This window comes from Delphinus delphis, chromosome 12, assembly GCF_949987515.2.
Source record: "Delphinus delphis chromosome 12, mDelDel1.2, whole genome shotgun sequence".
NCBI classification, from domain to species: domain Eukaryota; kingdom Metazoa; phylum Chordata; class Mammalia; order Artiodactyla; family Delphinidae; genus Delphinus; species Delphinus delphis.
The window spans coordinates 39,001,830-39,024,312 of NC_082694.2; the positions used below are offsets into that span (position 1 = coordinate 39,001,830).

Here is a 22,483-nt window from a genome sequence, read left to right on the forward strand (position 1 = left end):
GAGAACATCCATTAGTATTTCCTTTTTTTAAAAAAAAATTTTTATTTATTTATTTTTATTTATTTGGCTGCACCAGGTCTTAGCTGCATCACGTGGGATCTTTGTTGCAGCATGTGGGATATCTTTAGTTGTGACACGTGGGCTCTTAGTTGCGGTATGTGGGATCTAGTTCCCTGACCAAGGATCGAATCCGGGCCCCCTGCATTGGGAGCGTGTAGTCTTAACCACTGGACCTCCAGGGAAGTCCCAGTATTTCCTTTTTAAAGCAGTTTGCTAGCTGCAAATTCTTTCAATTTTTCTTTGCCTAAAAAATCTTTATTTTGCTTTCATTCTCAAAGGATATTTAAGGAAGGCACAGATTTTCTAGATTATTAACTATTTCTTTTGTCATACTGCAGACCTAGTAGAGGGACTTCCCTGGTGGTGCAGTGGTTAAGAATCTGCCTGCCAATGCAGGGGACACGGGTTTGAGTCCTGGTCCGGGAAGATTCCACATGCCATGGAGCAACTACCGAACCTGCACTCTAGAGTCCACAAGCCACAACTACTGAGCCCACGCGCCTAGAGCCTGTGCTCAGCAACAAGAGAAGCCACCACAATGGGAAGACTGTGCACCACAACAGAGTAGCCCCCGCCCGCCACAACTAGAGGAAGCCCATGCGTAGCAACGAAGACCCAACACAGCCAAAAACAAACGAATAAATAAATAAATTTATAAAAACAAAACAAAACAAACAAAAAAGACCTAGTGGACTATACCTTGGTTTCCATTGCTATTGCTGAGATGTGAACTCTAATTATTGATTTTTTGAAGAGATTCTATACTTCTTCCCTCTGGTTGCTTTAAAAATGCTCTTTTTGTTTTCTGCAGTTTCATTATGATAGGTATGGGTATGATTTTTTTTTTCCTGAAAGACATTCTTTTTTTAAACTAAAAAAATTTTTTTCTTCCAGTTTATTGAGATATAATTGACCTACAGCACTGTAGAAGTTTAAGGAATACAGCATAGTGATTTGATTTACATACATTATTAAGTTATTATCGCAATAAGCTTAATGAACATCCATCATCTCATATAGGTACAGAATTAAAGAAATAGAAGATTTTTTTCTCTTGGGACAAGAACTCTTAGGATTCACTCTCTTAACATTTATATATATATATGATGTAATATATATATATAACAGTTACATTTATCATGTTGTATATTACAGGATTTCTTATCTTATTGGGAGTCAATGAAATTCTTGAATCTATAAATTAATATCTCTCAATAATTCTGAAATATCTTAGCCATTATCTCTTCAAATTTTGCCTCTGATCCATTCTTTTTCTCTTCTAAGGGGAAACCCCACTAAAAACTTAGACTTTCTCACACAAAAACACAAATACTGTATGATTCCACAATAGAGGTAGTCAAATTCATAGAGACAAAATAGAGTGGTGGTTGCCAGGAGGCAATGGGAATTGTTCATTAGGTAGAGAGTTTCAGCTTTGCAAGAGGAAAGAGTTCTGGAGATGGGCTGCACAACAGGAATATATTTAACATTACTGAACTGTATGCTTAAAAAATGATGATGGGGACTTCCCTGGTGGTGCAGTGGTTAAGAATCCACCTGCCAGTGCAGGGGACATGGGTTCGAGCCCTGCTCCGGGAAGATCCCACATGCCACGGAGCAACTAAGTGCGTGCGCCACAACTCCTGAGCCTGTGCTCTAGAGCCCGTGAGCCACAACTACTGAGCCCACATGCCACAACTACTGAAGCCTGCGAGCCTAGAGCCCATGCTCTGCAACAAGAGAAGCCACCGCATTGAGAAACCCATGTACCACAACAAAGAGTAGCCCCCACTCACTGCAACTAGAGAAAGCCCGTGCACAGCAACGGAGGCCCAATGCAACCAAAAAAAAAAAAAGATGGCAAATTTATGTTATGCTTACTTTACAGTTAAAAAATATTAGACATGTACTCTCTAGGTCTCTTACTTTCTTTTATATTTCTCATAATTTTGTCTGTCTGTGCTTCATTCTGGATAGTTTCTTCTGACTTTTATCTTTCATTTTACTAATTTTTCAGCTAAGTTGCTGTTAAATTTGCCACTGATCTTAAATTTGTTATTACGTTTTTCAGTAGTAGCATTTCTATTTGTTTTTATTTAAACTCTCTGTCACTTTAAAAATATATATATTTATTTATTTATTTGGCTGCGCTGGGTCTTAGTTGTGGCATGTGGAATCTTTTCAGTTGCTGCATGCGGGATCTTTAGTTGCATGCATGTGAACACTTAGTTGTGGCATGTGGGATCTAGATCCCTGACCAGGGATCAAACCCAGGCCCCCTGCATTGGGAGCATGGAGTCTTAGCTACTGGACCACCAGGGAAGTCCCTCTTTGTCACCTTTTATAGTTTATAATTCCCTGTCAAAAATTTCTGAACTTGGCTTCTATCAACTTAAACTAGTAATCTTATTATGTGTCAATAATTCCAATATGTGAGTTCTCTGTCATTTATTTTTGTTGTCTAAGTTCTGCTGTTCCCATTCTTGGTAACTTATTTTCATCTATGTCAGGTTATCTTTGTATGCTGAATATTTTGTTTAAAAATTTTTTTGTATAAATAATTTGAGGTATAGAATAATGTTCTCTTTCTTCAAAGAGGATGTTTATTGCTTTTGCCAGATGTCTGGGGACCATGGCAATCCAGGATTACCTTAACCCAAGTTCAGGGCCTGAATTTCTTAGGCTACCCAAATAAATCAAAACCAGGTTGCTATTCAATCAAGGGAAGGTTTGCTTCTCATTTCCTCTTATTTTCTTTGGGATACCAATAAAAAGTGTAGGGCTGGGGATGTTATTCATTAATGTCCCCATTCTTGGCATCCTAACTACTGGACCTGATAGGCACCAAAAGCTCAGCCCAGACTCTCAGCTGTCTCTTTCAGTTTGGTCATCACCTCCAGGACAAAAATGGCCCTAAGTGCTGGCTCACTTCTTTGGATTCCCATCATCTCTTATATCTTAACACTAATTCCCCATTAGCTCTTTGATGTTTTTAATATAATCTTTACAGTTATATTTCATACTTCTTTTTTTAGTTACCTTTTGATGGGAGCATTAGTCTGAATTACTTAGTCTGCCATTACTGGAAATATAACTCACCAAATGAGCTATTCATATTTCACTTAGTCTAAGAAATCACTTTAATCAATTTCCATGATGTTGCACACCAGACTTAAAATACAATTTAGCTGCTATTTATTCCTGAATCCTCTCACAATGAATGGAATAGCAGTAGTCAATACAACCAGTAAATAGACAACAAAAAGCCAAAGAGATACAACTCTTAGAAATATTGTTCAAAGTGATATAAATGTGACAGTTAAAAGAGAAGCTTGACCATAAAGAAATGCAATGACTAAATCATGTTACTGCAAAAACATAACAATAATCATGAGTTAATGCAATTATCTTGGGCCTATCAAAGCGAACTCCATTTTGCTTAAAGTCTCATGCCCCATTTAAATAGCTTTGTGTGAAAAGCATTATCTAAAACTTTAAACATGAACATGAACATTATAAGGGTAACCTATTTATTACTTCACCAATAAAATTTCTGACTAATCAAAACTGCTAATTGGATCGTAAATATAACAAATTTCTTAATCCAGCTTAAATTTCATGATCCATCATTTTAATAACATCTATGGCTAATACTCCAAATTCCTTGCCCCTAAATTTCATTATACTCATCGGGATGAGCTCAAATACCTACTTTCTCTATGCCTGCACTCAAGCAGCTAAGGACTGCTGGAGAGAGTGATATTAAAAGGCATGTTGGATTTCACTGTAAATTCATGATCACCAATCTCCAAAGGGCTTCCAAACTGCCTCATAACCTACAAGATTTCTTTGGAAAATTCACTCTCCTGGTTTCCAAAAAGACTATTTCAAACCTTTGGTACTTCTTTCAAACCTTGGACCCTTCTCTCTTCCCCCTCATTCTTTTTTTTTTTAATAAAGAATTCTTTTATTTTTTTAGATTTATTAATTAATTATTTATTTATTTGTATTTGTATTTTTTGGCTGCCTTGGGTCTTAGTTGCTGCACTTGGGATCTTCACTGTGGTGCGCAGGCTTCTCTCTAGTTATGGCGTGTGGTGCGCGGGCTCCAGGGCACGTGGGCTCTGTAGTTTGCGGCACGCAGGCTCTAGTTGAGGTGCGTGAGCTCAGTAGTTGTGGCACGTGGGCTTAGCTGCCCTGCAGCATGTGGGTTCTTAGTTCCCTGACCAGGGATCGAACCCGCCTCCCCTGCATTGTAAGGTGGATTCTTTACCACTGGACCACCAGGGAAGTCCCTTCCCCCTCATTCTTAGCAGATGACTTTACCTTCTACTTTACAGAGAACAGAAAAGATAATAGGTTAGAACAACTTATCATCCAAATGACAAAAACACAATTTTACTATTATCTGCAACCATCCTACTCTTCTCTCCTGTTATAATAGAGGGGCTGCCCTTCCTCCTCTCTAAACAAATGCTGCCATATGTGCTTAAAATTGCACCTTATCCTGCCTCCTCATAAACCTTGTACTATCAATCTCTCCTCCTCAACTGGATCCTTCTTACTGACTTTTTAAAATGTCTCTCCTACAGTCTCTTCAATAAGTGGTGCTGGGAAAACTGGACAGCTACATGTGAAAGAATGAATTTAGGACATTCTCTAACACCATACACAAAAATACACTCAAAATGGATTAAAAACCTACATGTAAGGCCAGATACTATAAAACTCTTAGAGGAAAACATACGCAGAACACTCCCTAACATAAATAGCAGCAATATCTTTTTTGATCTACCTCCTAGAGTAATGAAAATAAAAACAAAAATAAACAAATGGGACCTAATTAAACTTAAAAGCTTTTGCACAGCAAAGGAAGCTATAAACAAAACAAAAAGACAACCCACAGAATGGGAGAAAATATTTGCAAATGACGAGACCGACAAGGGACTAATCTCCCAAATATACAAACAGCTCATGCAGCTCAATATCAAAAAAAGCAAACAACCCAACCAAAAAGTGGGCAGAAGTGTACACACTGCTGTATTTAAAATAGATAACCAACAACAAGGTCCTAATGTATAGCACAGGGAACTATATTCAATATCCTGTGACAAACCATAATGGAAAAGAATATTAAAAAAGTATGTATATATGTGTATAACTGAGTCACTTTGCTGTAGAGCAGAGATTGGTACAACATTGTAAATCAACTATACTTCAATTAAAAAAAAACGAAAGAAAGTAAAAATAAAATAGACAACCAACAAGAACCTACTGTATAGCACAGGGAACTGTGCTCAATATTCTGTAATAACCTAAATGGGAAAATAATTTGAAACAGAATGGAAAAAATAAAAATATTTTTTAAAAAAAGAAAAAAATGGGTGGAAGATCTAAATAGACCTTTCTCCAAAAAAGACATACAGATGGCCAAAAAGCACATGAAAAGATGCTCAACATCACTAATTATTAGAGAAACACAAATCAAAACTACAATGAGGTATTACCTCACACGGGTCAGAATGCCCATCCTCAAAAAATCTACACACAATAAATGCTGGAGAGGGTGTGGAGAAAAGAGAACCCTCCTACACTGTTGGTGGCAATGTAAATTGGTACAACCATTATGGAGAGCAGCATGGAGGTTCCTTAAAAAACTAAATATAGAACTACCATATGACCCAGCAATCCCACTCGTGGGCATATACCCAGAGAAAAGCATAATTCGAAAAGATTACATGCACCCCAATGTTCATTGCAGCACTATTTACAATAGCCAAGACATGGAAGCAACCTAAATGTCCATCAAAAGACAAATGGATAAAGAAGATGTGGAATATTACTCAGCCATAAAAAAGAAGATAATGCCATTTGCAGCAACATAGATGGACCTAGAGATTGTCACACTGAGTGAAGTAAGTCAGACAGAGAAAGACAAATATCATATGATATTGCTTATAAGTTGAATCTAAAAAAATGGTATAAATGAACTTATTTACAAAACAGAAATAGAGTCACAGATGTAGAAAACGGATATTGGGACTGACATATACACACTACTATATATAAAATAGATAACTAATAAGGACCTATTGTATAGCACAGGGAACTCTATTCAATACTCTGTAATGGGACTTTCCCGGTGGTCCAGTGGTTAAGATCCTGTGCTCCCAATGCAGGGGGCCTGTGTTCTACCCCTGGTCAGGGAGCTAGACCTCACATGCTGCAACAAAGATCCTGCATGCCACAACTAAAAGATCCCACATGCGGCAACGAAGATCCTGTGTGCTAAGACCCAGCACAGCCAAATAAATAAATATTAAAAAAACAAAACTCTGTAATGACCTACATGAGAAAAGAATCTAAAAAAGAGCAGATACATGTATATGCATAACTGATTCACTTTGCTATACACCTGAAACTAACACAACATTGTAAATCAACTATACTCCAATAAAAAATTTTTTTAAGAGACAGAAACAATAAATATCCATAACCTAATTATTGATCCATCTTCTCCCCTTCTCAAATTTCCCCAAAGAGTTGTTAATCACACTGTTTCCATTTGCTTTTCTTCTACTCACTCCTCAACCCATACTAATCTGGCTTCTGAATCTAGCACTCCATCAAAACAGTTCTTCGCACTTAAGAATTCCAGGTCACCAAAGCCAAAAGACACATTTCTTTCATTATTTTATTTGACCTCTTAGCAATAATTGGCATCGTGGACACTCTCTCCATCTTCAAATACTGCTCCCTTGACTTTCATGACAACATTCTTGGTTTACTCTGTCCCCTCCTGATCATTCTCCTTTGCAGGATCATGCTTCTCTATCCAACCAATAAATGTTGGAGTTTCTCTAGGCTCTGTTGTAGACCCTCTGCTCTTATGCTCACCTATACCTGCTGGCTTCAATTATCACTTATTTGCAAGACTTAGAAATTATTATCTATGGCCTAGCCACTCTCTAAGCACCAAAACCCACGTATCTAACACTCTTTGCCTGGTTATCTCATAAAGTACCTCAAACTCAAAATGTCCAGAACAGAACTCGTGAGCTCCTCTCCAGACCTGATTCGCCTGTTGTTTTCCTCCTCAGTGAATAGCACCACCATCTATCCAGTAGCAGAAGCAAGAAACTGAGTCATCCCTGACTCCTCCAATCCCCTCTGTGAAATAATCCAATAGGTCAATTCAGTTTTACTTCCTAAATACTGAATTCATCCATTTCTGTCTCCACTGCCCTAGTCCAAGTCACCGTCATCTCCCTAAGACTACTCTGATAGTTCCCCTTGTACCTGACTCTACTGACTATTCCCTAAGCCGTTCTCCACAAACAATTGATATTTTCAAAATCTGAAATAAAGGAGAAACTAAAGCACAGCCTAGGAGGTCCCGCCCCTGCATGGCTGACACCTGCTGACCTCTCCAGCCCCGTCTTCAGCCATGCATGTTTTTTACAACAGGCACAGTTTCTTTCAGTCTCATTTACCCACTGTGTTCCTTTTGGCCTTGCTGTTCTGACCAAAGGGCTCTTTCCCTTCCTCTTTGCCTCACATACTCCTACCCACCCTTCAGATCTCTGTGCCAACTCCTTACGGAGGGAGGCTTTCCCTGATTTCAAGGTCCAGATCAAACCAGCCTATTACAGAAATTCTTCAAACATTCCTTTGCCTGCTTTCCCCCCCCGCCCTTTTGACATTATTGCCTGAACTGTAAGCTCCATGGAGGCAGAAACTACCCAGTTTTACACACTACTCTCTGCCTTGCACAGTCTGCGACACAACTTTGGCACTTCATAAATATTTACTGTATGGATGATGATGACGAAGACCTGAAGGTTCCTTTCGTCCATTCACGAAACTTAATTACATAACATTTCCAAGAATGTGAGTGATCAAGGACTCTAACCTAGAGCAATACTCATATATTCCACCAAGATATATGTGCAAGGATGTTCACTGCAACACTGTAATATTATTAATCTGGAAACAACGTAAATGTTCATCGATAGGAGACTGGTTAAATAAATTGTGAAATACGCACAGCTTGGAGTATTACACAGCAGTTAATATTACACAGAATGGTCACCTAATTATATTATTGAGTGAAAAAGGCAAACTAAAGAATAACATGAATAGTCTGATCCTATTTCCAGAATGAAAAACAACATATAGTTTGTGCCTGAAACGTATAAAACAAGGTCTGAAAGGAACTGTGAACAGTGGTTACCTCTAAGAAGAGATGTAGAATGAGGGAGTGGTGTGAAGAGAGATTTCTATTTTTTACTATACTTACCTATGCATTGCTTTAAGTCTCTTCTACATGAATGTATATTTACATTTTAAAAACAATAAAACAGGAAAAGACTTAAATACAAAGTGTTAGTGAGTGCTGTAATTACAAAAGGGCAACATTCAAAATTTACCTTTGTAAGCTGAGTGGGGTCAAACCGAAGAACCTTTTGGTTACAGCAGGGATAGATTCCAGTGCCAACAGAACTTAGCGAACTTCCTGCAGTAGGATAAATCACTGTTTCTGAGTGATATTGACAATGTGAAAACTCTATACACAGAAAAGCCTGAATAAAAGAAATACGTAAAATCAAGTATTATTCCCACAATGAAATTATACATCTCAAAAATACTTCACTCAAGACCACATACTGTATGTTCCATCACATAAAATGCACAGAAAAGGCAAATCTCTAGAGACACAAGGCAGATTTGTGGTTGCCTGGTGTTAAAAGTGAGACAGCGTTGGGGAATGGCAGCAAATGGACATGAGGGATCTTTCTGGGGTGATGGAAATGTACTAAAGTTAGATGGTGGTGATGGTTGCACAACTCTGTAAATTTATTAAAAATCAGTAAATTGTACACTTAAAGTGAGTGATTTTTATGGCACGTAATTATACCTCAATACAGCTATTAAAAAACAAAATCAAAAACACTAAGTTCAGATGAGTTAAATTGATCTTGATGTACATCTAATTTTATAATTGGCCAATCACATAAGAGGTTTTCCAGTGGAAAAAATTAAATAAAAATTTGCCTCACTTATTCTTTGACATATTTTTTTAAGGTAAATACTTAGCATCAGTATTAGTGACAACTATGGAGTAACCTTGAATCACTGGTGAAAATCTTATCGAAGTTTAATTGTAAAATTAATAGTCATGTTTCAGATACATTTATAAGTTAGTAAGATAATTTAAAGAAAATAAAAAGATCCTGAGATCCTGAACACAAAAGCAAGAAAGGATAGTCTATAATTCAGAATTCTTAGTTGTTAGTTCCAATTATGATTTTCAAATAATAGATTTTAATTAAAATTTTCTGCATCTGATAAAAGCTATAAGGTGTACACTCATACAAAGTATTTTGCATACAAACTATTTTATGAGTTTATGAACTCTCCATAGTAAAATATTAAATATTATAAATCAAGACTTAATTTCCTATGAAGAAGAGAAAAAAATCCTTCAAATTTTCTGCATTCTGACATGCTAAACAAGTCAGGTTTTAGAAGCCTAATATCCTTGATTATAAGCGACACTCCATTGTGGGGAGGACCACTACACAGCTATTAAGTTAAAAAAAAACAACAACACACCAAAAAACCAACCTGACAATATCAAGTGCTAGTGAAGATGTGGGGTAACTGGAACTCCCATGCATAGCTGGAAGGAATGCAAAGTGGTTCAGGGACTTTGGGAAACTGTTAGGCATGGTAAATGTTAAGCTTACATTTACCATCAATCCAGCAATCCTACTTCTAGGTAACTACGCGAGAGAAACATATTCACATGAAAGCCTGTAAGGGAATGTTTATAGATGCTTTCTTCATAATGGCCCCAAACTAGAAACACCTACAGTCCTTTGCTGGTAAGTGAATAAACATACTGGGATATATTCATATGATGGACTACTACCTAAGGCTAAAAAGGAACAAATTGATAGATACAAAAATGTGAATAAATTTCAAATCCATTTTCCTAAGTAAAAGAAGCTAGACTCAGAAAGCTAAAACTGGGCTGCCCTGGTGGCGCAGTGGTTGAGTCCGCCTGCCGATGCAGGGGACACGGGTTCGTGCCCCGGTCTGGGAAGATCCCACATGCTGCGGAGCGGCTGGGCCCGTGAGCCATGGCCGCTGAGCCTGCGCGTCCGGAGCCCGGGCTCCGCAACAGGAGAGGCCACAACAGTGAGAGGCCCGCGTACCGCAAAAAAAAAAAAAAAAAAGCTAAAACTGTATGATTCTAGTTATATGACATTCTGGAAAAGTCAAAACTATAGAGACAGTAAACAGAACAGTGGTTGTCAGAGCCTGGGGTGGAAGAAGGAATTGACTAAAAACGGGCACGAGGGAATTTTTTAGGCTGACAGAAGTGGTCTATGCTTTGATTGTGATGGTAGTTACATGACTGTATGAGTTTGTCAAACCTCACAAAAGGATAAATTTTACTGTATGTAAATTATACTTTAATAAATCAAGATTTTAAAAATTGTGGGGACATAGGGAGTCCACTGCTCTTCCTTCCTTCTACTGAAAATAATTACCCAAGTGAGACAGGAAAAGAACTGGGGGCTGGGAGACCTGAGGGATTGAAAAAAATTTTACGTAGAACACTCTGGATTTATACATAAGACTAATTTGGAATGACTGCAACCAATAAAGATCTATTTATTCTAGAAAAGGATTTATTATAGGTACCTTCAAATAGCAAGCTTTCTTGTGCTTTTATGATAGACTTCATTTAGAAGAAAATGAACAAAACCTTTCTGGTAACACAATTATTTTAACAAGAAGGGCATATCTCATTAGTATCCTATCTGCAAGGGTGTTTCTGAATTTCTAAAGAAATTTATGGACTAACAGAGAAACAGTTTGGCTGGAAATAATGAAAGGCAGTGAGAATTCTGTTATCTTTTTTCCATTGAAAAAAATGGATTTGATCACTTAAAACCTGTTGGTTTTATAAAAATTCATCAAGTCATTGATTGTTTCAGCAATGGAAATAAAATAGAGGAAGAACCATAGTATGAGAAATGAAGTCAGATGCAAGCAATGTTTAATAGCACCATCGTTTTGACACTAGTTTCTTAAAAAGATGTCAGATATTGTACAAACACACCCTAATTAAACAGCATATATCAAAAGAGCCTGCTCTCAATGTTTGCAGAGCAGGATATTAAAAAAAGACAAAACTCACCTGATAACATCTTGAACAAGTTAGCCAGTTGACTGTTCCCCACAAGCGCCAATATACATCTCTCCAAGATTTTAATTCTTCAGAAAGACTATTCAAATACTCATGAACATCCCAAGTCTTATCTCTGGGGAAAAGAGCTTCAGTTGTTATATTATTTTACACTCAAGCAATATAAACAATTTAGTTCAAACAAATATTTTAAAATTTGTGACATATTTCCAAGAACGTTCCCCAAAAGATGGCTGTGGAATGGACTACACTGAATGGTAGGTAAAATTTCATTTGGGAGTTTGTTTATTCTTTTTTTTTCCTGTGGACAACAGAAAAAGTTGTGACAGACTGAATGCCAAATTATTTTACTACGCTAGATAAAGCGTTATAAATTAAATATAGTTTGAGCAGGCTAACAGTTGGAACTTAGGCTTATGTTGCTAAATGGAACCTTTTATTCTAATTGTACATACTATAAAATAATTATTAAATATTGGTGATTCTAAACATTCCATTAATGTATTAGTTCTTTATATTATTTTCACAAGGCATTTTCTAGTAGTTGAGTAATAAATTAATGAAGAATCAGGTCTTGGTAATAACACATTTGTAAGTTATGTGATATAAACTTATAAAAAAACAGGCAAGGCTTATAACTCCATTTGCTATGGTCATATGTAACAGGTTCCTATTTTTGTCTAAGTCCCCAATCTTTTTGAACTTTTGTTAGTTTTGTCCTTAGTTCAATAAATAACAAAATGCCATCATGTTATTAGAAATTACATCTGTTTTAGGTTAAAGACATTTTTGAAAAATGTCATCCACAACTGATTTGCAGGAAAATACTTTGAATAAAACAACAAAACTGGATGTCGAAGTTAATATCCATTTATTCACATAGTAATATTAATACTTATTGCTGTCAAAATGGAAGTAATTTTCAAAACGTAAATCAAGTCTCAAGATAAAAAAGTATAAAATTTGATAAAGGAGGCAAGGATATACAATGGAGAAAAGATAGTCTCTTCAATAAGTGGTGCTGGGAAAACTGGACAGCTACATGTAAAAGAATGAAATTAGAACACTCCCTAACACCATACACAAAAATAAACTCAAAATGGATTAAAGACCTAAATGTAAGGCCAGACACTATAAAATTCTTAGAGGAAAGCATAGGAAGAACACTCTTTGACATAAATCACAGCGAGATCTTTTTTGATCCACCTCCTAGAGTAATGGAAATAAAAACAAAAATAAACAAATGGGACCTAATGAAACCTCAAAGCTTTTGCACAGCAAAGGAAACCATAAACAAGACGAAAAGACAACCCTCAGAATGGAAGAAAATATTTGCAAACGAATCAACGGACAAAGGATTAATCTCCAAAATATATAAACAGCTCATGCAGCTCAATATTAAAAAAGCAAACAACCCAATCCAAAAATGGGCAGAAGACCTAAATAGACATTTCTCCAAAGGAGACATACAGATTGCCAAAAAGCACATGAAAAGCTGCTCAACATCACTAATTATTAGAGAAATGCAAATCAAAACTACAATGAGGTATCACCTCACACCATTTAGAATGGGCATCATCAGAAAATCCACAAACAACAAATGCTGGAGAGGGTGTGGAGAAAAGGGAACCCTCTTGCACTGTTGGTGGGAATGTAAATTGATACAGCCACTATGGAGAACAGTATGCAGGTTCCTTTAAAAACTAAAAATAGAATTACCATATGATCCAGCAATCCCACTACTGGGCACATACCCAGAGAAAACCATAATTCAAAAAGACACATGCACCCCAATGTTCATTGCAGCACTACTGACAATAGCCAGGTCATGGAAGCAACCTAAATGCCCATCGACAGACAAATGGATAAAGAAGATGTGGTACATATATACAATGGAATATTACTCAGCCATAAAAAGGAACGAAATTGGGTCATTTGTTGAGACATGGATGGATCTAGAAACTGTCACACAGAGTGAAGTCAGTCAGGAAGAGCAAAACAAATATCGTATATTAACGCATGTATGTGGAACCTAGAAAAATGGTACAGATGAACCGGTTTGCAGGGCAGAAGTTGAGACACAGATGTAGAGAACAAATGTATGCACACCAAGGGGAGAAAGCCGCGGGGAGGGTGGGGATGGTGGTGTGATGAATTGGGCGATTGGGATTAACATGTACACTGATGTGTATAAATTGATGACGAATAAGAACCTGCTGTATTAAAAAAAAATCCCAAGTGCTTATAGTAACTAATGTATATTCCCTTTATTATATGGAGAGAAAAATGAAATATTTTAATGTTGACTGTGCTATTATTAACACTAGGGTCAAATGTCATGTGTTTCTCTGGGTTTCTGTTTTAATGTTTAAAATATGAAACCTAACATTTGTAGGGTTTTTTCTTTAGTAAAAGTACTGTACATTTTTAATATAGGAAAAAAAGCAAAAAGCAAATGAAAATCATCCATAATACTATCACTCAACGGTAAAACCGCAGTTAACATTTTAGTGAACATGTTTCTAGTTCTGTTTTATAACCTGTTTTTTCTTATTTAATTTACCACTAACAATTTTCTGTGTGAGTATATATTCTTTTACATTCTCAAAGGCTGCACATTAAGAATTGATTAGATGTTTTATATAGATATACTATTTTATGGATATATCTTAGTTCACTTAATCATTTGAGTGTTTTTTTTACTTTTTCTTATTTATATAGAGCAATAAATGTCCTTATTAAGTGCTTTCACAAATCAACATTACCTCTCTGAATAAATTCCTAGCAGTAGGATACTGTCAGAGAATATACATACATATTTTGAAGTTTTTGTTATCCTGAGACATTCTACCGATTTATAACACTCTCTCCCTACTCCCCCACTCAGGATGAGAACCAGTTTTGAACTTAAAGGGGAATTAAAAAGGACGATGCATTAATGGAATACTGACAAAGTATGAAGAATAAATTACAAAAAATCCAATTTTAAAGACAATTTGCGTCACTCACCAAAATTTATCTGAAAGTAAATTTGGTTGTCTTCTCAAAAACACTTATATAATAGATAACTAAAATCTGTTAGTGAAAAGAAATCATTTTAATGGCACTGATCAGAATATCTTTCAAGATAAAATAAAGCTTTTACAACAATTTTGTTTTGAAAGTAGCATCTTTCTAAATCAAAGTTGGATCATTGCAGAAAAGATATTATCCTATTCCTTATAAGAGTAGTTTTGCTTTTAATAAATACACTATTAATTCACATTTAAAAAGCTGTATTTTATTTTCACTACACCTTATATGAATGTAGATAATATTTCCATGTTGATCCACATTGATTTTTCCAGGAATGCAAGGAATTCTTCTTTCTGTTTCTTTTGTTAAAAGTTTCTTACACAAACAGCATCTATAACACAAAGATACAATCAAAAAAAACAAACAACCCGATTAAAAAATGGGCAGAGGAACTGAATTGACATTTTTCCAAAGAGGAAATACAGATGGCCAAAAGGCACATGAAAAGATGTTCAACATCTAATAATCAGGGAAATGAAAATCATGACCACGATGAGATATCACCTCACATCCAACAGAATGGATATCATCAAAAAGAACATAAATAACAAATGTTGGCAAGGATGTGGAGAAAAGGGAACCCCTGTACATTGTTAGTGGGAATGTAAATTGGTGCTGCCACTGTGGAAACAGTATGGAGGTTTCTCAAAAAACTAAAAATAGAACTACCATATGACCCAGCAATTCCACTCCTGGGCATATATCAAAAAAAAAAAAAAAAAAACCAAAAAACTAATTTAAAAAGATACATGCACCCCCCAATGTTCATAGCAGCATTATTTGTAATAGCCAAGATATGTAAGCAACCTAAGTTCCATCAACAGATGAATGGATAAAGAAGATGTGGTATACACACACACACACACACACACACACACACACACACACACACACACACACACACAATGGAATATTACTCAGCCATAAAAAATGAAATTTTGTCATTTGCAGCAACATACATAGACTTGGAGGGCATCATGCTAAGTGAAATAAGTCAGACAAAGAAAGACAAATGCTATATGTTATCACTCATATGTGGAATCTAAAAAATACAACAAACCAGTGAATATAACAAAAAGGAAGCAGACTCACAGATACAGAGAACAGACTAGTGGTTACCAGTGGGGAAAGGGTAGGGAGGGGCAAAATAGAGGTGGGGGAGTGGGAGATACAAACTATTGGGTATAAGATAGGCTCAGGGATGTATTGTACAACACAAGGAATATAGCCAATATTGTGTAATAACTGTAAATGGAAAGTAAACTTTAAAAATTGTATAAAAAATTTGGGACTTCCCTGGTGGTCCAGTGGGTAAGACTTCACGCTCCCAATGCAGGGGGCCCAGGTTCGATCCCTGGTCAGAGAACTAGATCCTGCATGCATGCCACAACTAAGAGTTCACATGCCGCAACTGAAGAAGTCTGCATGCCACAACTAAAGGATCCCTCATGCTGCAACTAAAGATCCTGTGTGCCACAACTAAGACTGGGTGCAGCCAAAATAAATAAATAAATAAATAAATATTTAAAAAATAAAATAAAAATTGTATTAAAATTTTAAAAATTAAAAAACAACAAAAAAGAAGATACAAAAACATCCAAGAAGAAAATTTCAAATGTAGTAAAATTAAAGAATTTAGCTGCATTATATAGCATACCAAAGAAAAACATATCACTGTACCTGTATAATGTTGCTGCATTATTCTGAGAATCTGGATTCAAGTATTCTGGATCAAACAGTCTCTCAATCTTCTTACAAAAAAGTTTACTATTAAGAACAAATGACCAACAAATTAATTTTTTATATCTACTTTATTAAAGTTACTTGATAGTGATGAAAATAAACACTGACCTATCTGCACATGTAGAAAATAAGACTAATAAATCCTTAGAGAGCCCTTCCTTGGGAATTTATAATAAATATTTAGTGTTCTAAGTAAATAAACCTACTAATGAGAACTGCCTGATCAAGAATCCATTTTTACAAGAAAAATGAGACAAATGGATATCTACCCCTCTTTCAGTCCTTTGTTAAGGAATATTCAAGACCGAGAATTTTGGAAATTTAACAATCCTGGGTCTATCAATAATTTGGTATGTGCTCTTTGGCAACTTAACACCTTTGAACCTTATTTTCTCCCTCTATGAAATGGGGCTAGTAATTTCAAATGCATAAGATTTTATGAGGGTTAAATGAGATAGTCTTTTAAAGAGTGCCAGACAGTATTAAACATTCAATAAATGTTAATACTTTATTACTATGCATAATATAATAATGTTCTGCATGAACTTTAAGTCTTCTAAGTATGTCATTAACTCCAAGTGTACACCCTGACTGTCTCCATTTTCTCTCAAGTAATGACTGCTATTAAAGGCCAATCTGGATTTAGGATCCTGATTCCATTTTCAAGTATTTAGCTCTTGGATAATTCCCCTGTGTCTCATTCCCCTTAAGGACTAAACTCTTAGATAATTCCCTGCACTATCAATTTCTCGCACTATAAGGAATCATCCTGATCAGCATATATAAATATAATCTAGTATCTCCCTTCTTAAAAAAAATCATTTCTTGAGCCTACCTATCTATAATAGCTACTGCTGAATTTTTCTGCAATCATTCAGAGCAAAACATCTGGAAAAAAGTTGTTTAAATCCAACTGGCCACATTTCTGTTCTCATCTTACCCTACAGGGTAGCAGCATTCCACACATTTGACCACTTAATCACTTCCTCCTTTTTGAAACCCTCTTTCCTTTTGCCTTCCCTTTGACCCCCTAGCTCCTCCTTCTCAGGCTCCTCACTGGCTCCTCCCTTGTTGAAACTCCAAATGTTGGACAGTCTTTATCAATACTCTCTTGCTAACAATTAGAAAATAAAATAAATAAAAATAGCTTTTACAATAGCACCAAAAAATTCAAATGCCTAAGAATAAATTTAGTTAAAAAAGGAAAAGTATCTCTCACTAAAAACTATAAAACATTGCTAAAATAAGTGGAGGGTTATACCGTGTTCATGAACTGAAAGACTCAATATTATTAAGATGTCTCTTTCCAAATCTACAGGTTGAATATTAACCCTCAAATCTGCAGGGTTGTGTGTGTGTATGAGAGGGAAAGAAGAGAAAATGGGCAGGCTGATTACAAAATTCATATGGAAATGCAAAGTATACAAAATGACCAAGACAGGGCTTCCCTGGTAGTGCAGTGGATGAGAGTCCGCCTGCCGATGCGGGGGACATGGGTTCATGCCCTGGTCTGGGAAGATCCCACATCCCGCGGAGCGGCTAGGCCCCTGAGCCATGGCCGCTGAGCCTGTGCGTCCAGAGCCTGTGCTACGCAAGGGGAGAGGCCACAACAGTGACAAGCCCGTGTACCGCAAAAAAAAAAAAAAAAAAAATGACCAAGACATCAATCTTGAAGGAAGGCAAAGCTGGAGAATTCAGATTACTAGATACCAAAAAACATTAGAAACCTACTGTACTTAAGACAGTGTGCTACTGATAAAAGTACAGACAAAGAAATGAACAGAACAAAATGGAGAATTCAGAAAGAGACCTCACACGTATAGTCTCCTGATTTACAGTAAAGGTACCACTGCAATTCAGGGGAGAGCATATGGTATTGCTAGGAAATCTCATTCACTTCCATGGTTTCAAACCTCACCTACTCTTATATTTCTATTTTAAGCCCTGACCTCTGACCTAAACTTCAGACTTACATATCCAACTAGCTCCTTGCCATCCTACCTGTGTGTCCAAGAAGTATATTAAATATATTAAATAATCTTAACAAGACCCAAACCCATCTCCTGATTCCCCTCACCCCAGTCATTGCCCTCTCTATTAATGAAACTAGCACACTTAGTTGCTCAACCTTAAAACCTAGTAATTATCCTAAAATACTTTCTCTCTTGCCACATCATTCCATTTGAAAATCTGTCAAATCTTTCTATTAACATATTCTGAATCCATCTACTTCCTTCAAGCTCCCCTGCCTCCACTCTAGTCCAAAGCCTTTCATCTCTCACTAGACTGCTGCACTAGACTTCTAACAGGTCTTGCTTCTTATATTCTTATAGTCTATTCTCCACACAGAATAGACTGAGCTCTTAAAAACAAATCAGATCATGCCGCTCCTCTGCTTCCATTCCACCTAGAATAAAGTATACACTCCTTGCTATGACTTAAACAGCCCCTAAGTGCTGCTGACCTCATCTCATATCACTCTTCCCCTTTATACTAAGGCCTGTCTTAATAATTTTTAACATAATTCACCACCACAATCTGCTTATATGTGTCTTATTCAGCGTAACCAATTTAATTACTAATTTTTACCTGAGCCACTGGCTCAGGATGTATTTTACTTCATTTAAAATAAAATGGAGGGCTTCCCTGGTGGCGCAGTGGTTGAGAGTCCACCTGTCGATGCAGGGGACGTGGGTTCGTGCCCCGGTCCGGGAAGATCCCACATGCCGTGGAGCGGCTAGGCCCGTGAGCCATGGCTGCTGAGCCTGCGCGTCCGGAGCCTGTGCTCCACAACGGGAGAGGCCACAACAGTGAGAGGCCCGCGTACCGCAAAAAAAAAATAATAAAATAAAATGGAAATAGATTTCTAAATATATTCTAAATATAGAATTTTTACTAAAATGAAATAGAAATAATACATTTCTTCTAATAGGAACATTACTTTTAAAATTAAATTTAGGGACTTCCCTGGTGATCCAATGTTAAGACTCTGTGCTTCCATTGCAGGGGGTGCAGGTTCGATCCATGGTCAGGGGACTAAGACCCACATGCCGTGCGGTGCCACCAAAAGTTTTAAAAAAATAAATAAATTAAATTAAAATTTAAAAATTACCTCCTAAACTTATCTTTCTTGTCCTTTAAATCATCAATTTCACTGTGTGTGAATAGATCAGCTATACGTGTAAGAAGATTTGCATTAATACAATTCATGTTGCATGGGGTAGCTACTATGGCATTCATATTTTTGTGGCAATACTGAATACATTGTTCAACCTAAACAAAAAACACAACAGAAAATGAATATTGAAGACAGTAGCATAAAGGATAATGTCATATCAATACTTTTCAAAGATAAGATTCATTAAAAGCCTAATCCATGTATTGCTACACAATAACTTAGTTCTGCCTATTTGGGTTAATCTACACTGTTCCAAAGTGGTCTAGCAGGTCAAATTTGTACAAACATAGCTAGAAAAATAATTTTCACACTTCTCAGAATATTTCAAACGATAATGTAATGAACATCTTTCATGACTGTGGCAGATACAAATTTTAGTCCACAAACTCAAGGGTACAAGGTATGTGACTTCCTATAACTAAACTTAGTGATAATTTTAAGCCTCTGTTTCTCTGAGTGGCAGAAACACAGTTTCAGTCACTTCAGGGTTTTCTCAGTTGTGTTGTGCTTGCTCTCTGACTTTCTTCCCCTTTCTTCACTGTGAGATGTATTTATTTATTTTTTGAGGTAGATTTGGGTTTTGGGGAAAAACAGCAATGGTTAATTATGCATTCTTCTAAATATTTTGCTATGGCATAAAAATCATCCTTTAGGGCTTAGATTTCAAAAATCAAAACTCAGAGACTCTTTTAGTCTCTGCTTTTTTTCTATAACCCTCCCCTGAAGCAATAAATACCAACAACTGAAAGGAGAGGGACTAAGGAGTACAAAGAATACAGGGAACTAATAAAACTTCAAACAAATAAACTTCACATCTGTTAACACAGCAAAGGGGTATTTTGCTCTGCTTAGTTTTACCAGAGGTTAAAAGCAAATATTCATTTAAATGTTAATTTAAACCACAAAAAACATATAAAAAACATTTGAACCATAAAGAAATTTATTAAATAAAAGGTAAAAGAAGAAAAACAAATATACTTAATGTTACAGCTTGATATGTATATGTATATATTATGCTTTTATGTTTTATCAACTATTCTTAAACAACAGACATGAGCATGTGGTTTACACATACAAAATTACATTTTTTAGTAGTTGGGTATTTGTTCTTAATTTGCTGAACTATAAATGAAAGACACAAATAAGTAAAACATGCTTAAACCAATTACTTTAATAGTAAAACAAATGTATTCCAATTAATTTTCATTTAATTTGGTTTCAGAGCAAAATCCCTTTTGGGGTAAAATTAATTCTGTTTAGTTTCACCTAATGCAACAGCTAACTCCTCCCTTGAGGATAAATTGTTTGTTTTATAGGCATCATATACTAACGATACATAGTAGCCTTAACAATAGCCTTCCCAATAGAACAAAGTACCTCCAAACACCAGCAGTATATTCTAATGAATCACACTCTTGAATTAACAACTACTTCAGGAAGATGTCTTAGAATTTTCTAGATACTTGAAGGAAACATCAAGTTATATGTTAAATCAAGTATGGGTGAATAAAAGAGCTTGAATCTCTTATTAATACTTACTAATGAATCCATTTTCAAAAATTCTGAAGAAATAAGAATCGAAATGACATTTCCTGGCTCTAAAAAAAAAAGAGAGAAAAATTAAATTCTCCTTTGGATTTGTACCTCAATCTCCTTAGAACAGGCCCTTCTCACCTTAAAAGAGGATGTTACTTTAATAAGAACAATTTAATAAAACCTTACTATGGCTTATATACATGAAAGAAAGAAAATGCAATGTTAAAACTTACAGTGTAGAGAAAATGCATAGTAAATTTGCCTTGGAATTAGACTCATATCAAGTAAAAAGACTCCAGCTAAAGATATGATATATGCAAACTTCTCCTTAACTAAACCAGGGAAAAAGATAATTAAAGTTGTGAATATAACTCATCACACAAAAATGACAGTGAAGCTACTTCAAATGTGGTTCAAATGATTGTTATGAACAAATACTTAATTTAAAAGATTCTGAAAGATAATATAAAATTTACTATTGCAGAAATGCAAAATTACTTCCTAAAGGCAGACTTCGGAGGCACAACCAGGGAAAGGCGGATGCCGGCTGATGCTATCTATCATTTTAGTAAAACATCTTCAGTCATCTCCCATGAGGTATATTTTTAAGAAAAAGAAAAAAACTGTGATTTTTACCATTATAGTACTAAGACAATCCTCCTAAATAAAGGACTATGCAGGCAATGATTAAAATAAGTAATCCCAATCTTTCCTTAAGTAACAATTCTAGATTAAAGGTTCTCAAAGAGCAATGGTAAAGGGAGGAAGGAGCTGGTGAAAAAGTTCCTCAGGAAAACATAATATAACCCATTCCAATTAAGACACAAGGTCTGGATTATCAGCAATTTAATTAAGAATTTTGGTAGTTTTCCTAGTTAGAATAAAGATTGCTTTTATAAAAGCTTACATTTGTAGCCACTGATTTAATGTCCAAGATTACAGAGACACCAGTTTTGCACCACTTTTTTAACCTGTACTATGTTCTTAAACATACTAGGTCAAACAGTAATTTTTTTCTCTCTACGTATTTTGATTTTTATTTCACACATACATATCTGCATGGTCTGGAATCTCTGGGCTCTGACTGGTTGAAAATTTTGAGTTAGCAATTTTGTAATTTTAAGGACCATTAGAAACCTTTTTTATTAATTTGGTCACAAAAATGTATTAAATTATGAACTTCCTCAGAAGACTTCCTATATACTGTCAGTATAGGTTTATTTACAACAAGAGTCTAGAAATATTTTGCTACTACTGTAAACTGCAATTCTCATGCACAGAAAGACTTCATTAAACCACCAGTGTGATTTCCTACACAAGTCAATGCCCCAAAAAGATTACTTAGTAATTAGTCTTCTGATCCTCTAGAACACTGGTTCTCAAACTTTTGCTCTCAAGACCCCTTTAAAAAAATCTTAAAAACTGAAATTCCTGGAGAGCTTTTGTTTATGTGGGTTATATCTATCAGAATTTACCATATTGGAAATTAAAACAGAAATTTAAAAAAAATATTCATTTAAAAATAATGAACTAATTACATATTAACATATTTTATGAAAAATAACTATATTTTCCAATAGAAACAAAAAATAGGTGAAAATAACACTGTTGGACATTTTTTTATAAATCTCTTCAATGTATGACTTAAGGGAAGACAGCTAGATTCTCTT

The 22,483-nt window shown here is 35.7% G+C and overlaps 1 protein-coding gene across 2 annotated transcripts in view; it reads right to left on the reverse strand.

The window, feature by feature from the left end:
- The window catches only part of SANBR (SANT and BTB domain regulator of CSR), a 70,235-nt gene that overhangs the window by 25,327 nt on the left and 22,425 nt on the right, over positions 1-22,483 (reverse strand). For both annotated transcript variants that reach the window (XM_060026536.1, XM_060026535.1), the window contains exons 6-11: positions 20,817-20,875; positions 19,212-19,372; positions 16,037-16,123; positions 14,577-14,687; positions 11,273-11,396; positions 8,490-8,642 (exon numbers count right to left, since the gene is read on the reverse strand). In XM_060026536.1, coding sequence (XP_059882519.1) covers positions 8,490-8,642; positions 11,273-11,396; positions 14,577-14,687; positions 16,037-16,123; positions 19,212-19,372; positions 20,817-20,875 — 695 coding nt within the window. The remainder of the gene's footprint in view (positions 1-8,489; positions 8,643-11,272; positions 11,397-14,576; positions 14,688-16,036; positions 16,124-19,211; positions 19,373-20,816; positions 20,876-22,483) is intronic.